The 5000-nt window shown below is 41.0% G+C and overlaps 1 protein-coding gene across 1 annotated transcript in view; it reads right to left on the bottom strand.

The window, feature by feature from the left end:
• LOC128953223 (DENN domain-containing protein 5A-like) overlaps window positions 1-5000 on the bottom strand; it is a 6558-nt gene that overhangs the window by 413 nt on the left and 1145 nt on the right. The window contains exons 2-10 of the mRNA XM_054298699.1: window positions 4586-4993; window positions 3978-4450; window positions 3183-3911; window positions 2741-3101; window positions 1835-2141; window positions 1634-1761; window positions 1397-1539; window positions 1210-1319; window positions 284-1126 (exon numbers count right to left, since the gene is read on the bottom strand). Of these exons, the coding sequence (XP_054154674.1) occupies window positions 284-1126; window positions 1210-1319; window positions 1397-1539; window positions 1634-1761; window positions 1835-2141; window positions 2741-3101; window positions 3183-3911; window positions 3978-4450; window positions 4586-4993 (3502 nt within the window). The remainder of the gene's footprint in view (window positions 1-283; window positions 1127-1209; window positions 1320-1396; window positions 1540-1633; window positions 1762-1834; window positions 2142-2740; window positions 3102-3182; window positions 3912-3977; window positions 4451-4585; window positions 4994-5000) is intronic.

Here is a 5000-nt window from a genome sequence, read left to right as displayed (position 1 = left end):
ATCAATAGAACAGTTACTTATGAAAATACCTGTCCATCTCTGTGACACTCATTGAGGACAAAGAGAGAGAGAGAGAGAGAGAGAGAGAGAGATTAAGAGATCTGATCACTTGATCACATGTATGGAAGGCATACAATGTTATGTCTGAACCAATAGATCAATAGAACAGTTAGGTATGACTTATGATAAAATACCTGTCCATCTCTGTAACACTCAATGAGGACAGAGAGAGAGAGAGAGAGAGAGAGAGAGAGATCCTATTAATATTTAAAATAACAATTACCGTATAGAGAGCGCCAAAAATAGCTGAAATTTTTGGTCCTTTCCGTAATGAATGGCCCGATCGGTGATCGAGTCGACCAGCTGTATGAGTGCATCGCCGCCGGCCGCGTCCATTGCTGCCGCAGTCGCCGCCGCTGTCGACGCCGACTGGCGAGTAGTAGTAGTAGTAGTAGTTGTTGTGCGACTAATCTTAAGCTCACAATTGACTCTTAGGAGGAAATCCCACAAATATGACTGTTTACGAAACGACGATCGGCTACGGTTTTTGAAGCCATAGTAGAAAATTTGCGTCAATATCCACAATAGTCGCCGATCGCCGAAAACTAATTGGGCAATATGTCGGACAGTACCGCCAGTACCGCCACATAATCGACTACTACTACTACTACTACTACTACTACCACCAGTTCGTTGAGTTGTTAGATATCTTTGTTGTTGTTGTCTATTACTCGACGATTGCGGAGGAGTACCGGTAGTTGTTGTTGTTGTCGATTGATGTCTTGATGGCGGCATATCATCGGCGGTGGCCGTAGTGGTAGCGGTGGTAGTAGTGATGGATGACATAGTATAATAGTATTTGATTAGCTGATTGATTGACTCGCCCAACAATGTCTGCAACTCTTGCGGCGACGCCAACCGATCGCTGCCGTCATAGAAATCGCTTATATTATTGTTAATGTTGGCCACCGATCGGGACCAGTTGCGGCCAATCGACGAACTACGGCTGGGCGGACCGTATTTTTTCAGTATATCGCTTATACTGCCGGACAATAGATCGCCAATGATTACGCATTCAGTGGAACCGTCATCAATGCTACGGCCTAACCAACGATTACAGGAAAACCTATTTTTGTTTTTTTGTATATAAATTAGTTTTTTTAAAAATTAAATTAATTTTTTTTTATATAATAATAAACTACTGCTTACTTATAGATATGATTAGTTAGATCGTTGCGTATAAAACAGTGTTCAATAAATATTTTACTATTTTGACTACAATTAATTGTTAGCGTATTTAAAATACCAAGATTTTTGTGCTAAAAAATTAATATTACAAATAAATAATTAATTAATTATATAATTATAAAAATAAAAAATCTGTGAAAATACTTACTCTAAATGAATAACAATTAGCCGAACTAATCGTATAGCTATCGGTCGATGTATGGTTGATGGCCGTAGTATTGCCGGCAGTGGTACCGGTAACCGAAAACGAGCCGTTAAATTGTTGTGAGCCGTAAATTATCAGTGTATAAGCTATTAGATTGAATAGATAAATAATGTTTCGGTAAATATTATCTATGTTTTTCGGGTAATTTACAAACAAAAACGGGAAAATAATAAAACTAACGCAATATACTAGTTGTGAACGTATTTGTAAAGCACATCAAATCGACGGCATTTAATGTCAGCAAATGTGTCAGAAATTGTTCCCTTTCTTCTTCGCAACGAAGAAATGCGTACCTCTTGTATAGTGATCTTTAGGGGGGGGGGGAAACAAACAAAAAATTAATTATTAATTAATTATTATTTAACTGATTAATTTAATTACATTAATAGATCATTATTGGCCAGTAATGTACGCAAATGTTTTGACAATAGTTTACGTTCGAGCGATAGCCGTATGAATGCCCGACTTTTGCCGACATCGGTCTTGATGTCGGACATGGATCTAACAGATCTGATATCGTACAGTAGGGTTGTCGGCAACGATTTCAATGGACTATTGCTGACACGATTTTGATGTATGTTTTGTTGTTGTTGTTGTTGTTGTTGTGGTGGACGTCTTATTGGTGAACTGGGCGTCGAGTTTGTGTTTGTGTCCATCAACGTGGCTGCTGCTGATGGCCTGGACAGGGCTAAATACCCGCCCCCACACCATATGATAATAACAACATTAGACAATAAATTTAATCAAATAAATAATAGTAATAAAATTTTTAACAAAAATAAAATAATAAAATAAATTTTTTTACAAACAATTACTTTATAAGTATTTAATAGATTTATAAGACAATAGAGAGTCAGACATACAATCAATTCTCTTCCGGAAGAGAACCCACGCCAAGCCTTTTTGAGAGACAATTTTGAGAGAAAGAGAGTCAAAGAATGAGAGAAATGATAGACATATAGATAGATAGATAGAGAGAGAGAGAGAGAGAGAGAGAGAGAGAGAGAGAGATAGATAGAGAGAGATAGATAGATAGAGAGAGAGCGAGAGAGAGAGAGAGAGAGAGATAGAGAGAGAGCGAGAGAGAGAGAGAGAGAGATAGAGATATATAGAGAGATAGATAGATAGAKAGAGAGATAGAGAGAGAGAGAGAGAGAGAGAGAGAGAGAGAGAGAGAGAGAGAGAGAGAGAGAGAGAGAGAGAGAGTAATAAAAAAAAGTTTATTAAACAGCGATTCGATAGATAAATAGCGTATGTTTTTTTCAGGTCAACCATCCCATCCCATACCTGGAGTTAATTGAGACATATCGTTGGGCACACCACTACCACCGCCTCCTCCTCTATTGTTTTTATTATTATTATTATTATTATTAGTATTGGCCACACCTATTGTATCGTTAGTCTCCAATTGATAGTAGGCCATCAGATGCGACCAGAATGCACAGCTACCCGACTGCCACCGATTAATGTCGCGTATGTCTTCGGTACGGGCGTGTGACCAGATTCGTTCGATTAGATCGCACAGGGAGGCAATCAATGTATTCTCTTCCATACCAACACTACCGTTACCGCTACCACCGGAGCCGCCAGTCATTGGCGATACCTCATCGGAGCCCATCTTTTCCAATAGGATTCGCTTTGTCTTAATCTACAAAACAAAACTCAATCAATCAATCAATCAGACAACTCCTCTTAACAACTAAATAATGTCAATCAATCAGTCAATTACCTTAACCTCCCGGAGCAATGTTTCGACTACACGCCAATTAGTTTGGGCGGCCAACGCTTTCGGTACCGATTTGAGCGGCGAATTCATGGACAAACCATTGAACTCGTTGTTCAATAATTGATTGGTATTATTATTGTTGCTATTGTTGTTGTTATTGTTATTATTGTTGCCGTTATTATCGGCAGCCGAGCCGCCCCCGCCGCCAATGGACGACGACGTCGACAGCTTTCTAGTAGCGGCCAATGTCTGAAAGCGTCGTCGAGTGCGCGGCGATGCTATACTAGTGGTCGACAATCGGGACAAATCGCAGCTAATCATTGTCGATGTTGGTGTCCATACGGTCACCCCTGTGGTCGTCGCGGCTGATGATGAAGCGGTCTCACCAACTGTCGATGTCGGTAACGACTGTTCCAGATCTTTCAATTGAATACGACGAGCGCTACGATAGCGCGATTCAAGTATTTCGTCGGTAAATAGTGAAAAATCCAGTTCCTCAAAGTCGTCGTCATATAGGGAATCAAATAGCGAACTGGTTTCGGGATTTAAGGACAACGACTGATGATGGTGTTGACTAACGACGGCCATTGTCTTCTGTTTGCGTATCAATTGTTTGCCCATTTCGTCGATAAACGAGACAAACATTTGTGTTGAGACAAACTGCTGGAGAAACGGTTGGGCCGATTGTGGCCGATCTGATAGATAGGCAACCGTATCGAAACGTATTGAGTCCTATATTTATTGTAAAATTGTTAGTCTCATGGGGAGTCGGGTATGTGTTGGGAACGGGAGTCATACCTTTCGATTGTTTGTCGTTATGATAAACTGTTGATACTTATGTAGAATATGTCGGCGAATTGTCTTCAAAAACAGTACACGAATTTGTTGGTTAAGCTTCAAGTCGTCCAAATAGGTAAACCGGTCGCCAATGACATTGTGTTTTCTGGCCAATTGTGTCAGGCGTTGAATTGTTTCACTCTGGGTATGACCGTTACGACCGCTCGCCAGTGCACTCAATCTAAGATCGGCATTCAGTATGGCTTCCAAATCGTGTTTCAATGAGTCGATGAACGGTGGCTGCGGCGGCTGTGTAGTGGCCAATACTGGTGCCGATGAGGTATTGGTAGTAGTGGTCGTATTCGTGTTGACATTGACAGTATGATCGTCGCAATCGATTAGACAGGCAATGGTGTTCAGAGCGCCGGCAGTCGAATTGGAGCTCTTGTGAAGACCCATTATATAGGGTGTCGGAGCGTCCAAATAGTGAAGACCTGGATTTGGAAAAAGTGATAACAGTATAAACAGTTAGCGGTAATCAAACAGTTGGTGACTATCTATATATCTATATATATATATGAGAAGCGTTAAGCGATAGCTCCTTGTTATCATCACCACTACACTCATACCTAATTTATTTGGAAGTATAGGTACGTAAACGTGTTGCCATTTGAATGGATTCAACAGTGAGCACAGGGATTCGGCCACCAGCATCAGCTTATAGTAGTCGTTGCTGACAATCAGTATCTGGGTTTCCATTAAGGCACACGAATAGCATGTAAGAAACTGATCGACAGTTAATAGTTCGGTAAACAATCGGCGTAACGGATAGTCGAATAACGGTAGTGTCGATACGGGTCGCATAATTGTCATTCGCGGCCGCCGACGACGACCAAGTTGTTGGCCATAATCGTCGCCGTCGTCGTCATCATCATTATCATCATCGGCAGCACCATTACCACCAGCAGCAGCATCGCTACCATTGATGATGACCGCGTCGGTGTTGTTGTTGTTGGCCAACGATTGGAGACCAATAGCTATAAT

The sequence above is a fragment of the Oppia nitens genome, unplaced genomic scaffold, assembly GCF_028296485.1.
Source record: "Oppia nitens isolate AA-2021 unplaced genomic scaffold, nextdenovo-longstitch-racon4-pilon3 scaffold21_pilon_pilon_pilon, whole genome shotgun sequence".
NCBI classification, from domain to species: Eukaryota; Metazoa; Arthropoda; class Arachnida; order Sarcoptiformes; family Oppiidae; genus Oppia; species Oppia nitens.
The sequence above is the reverse complement of the archived record's forward strand: the minus strand, read 5'-3'. Positions and strand labels throughout refer to the sequence as shown.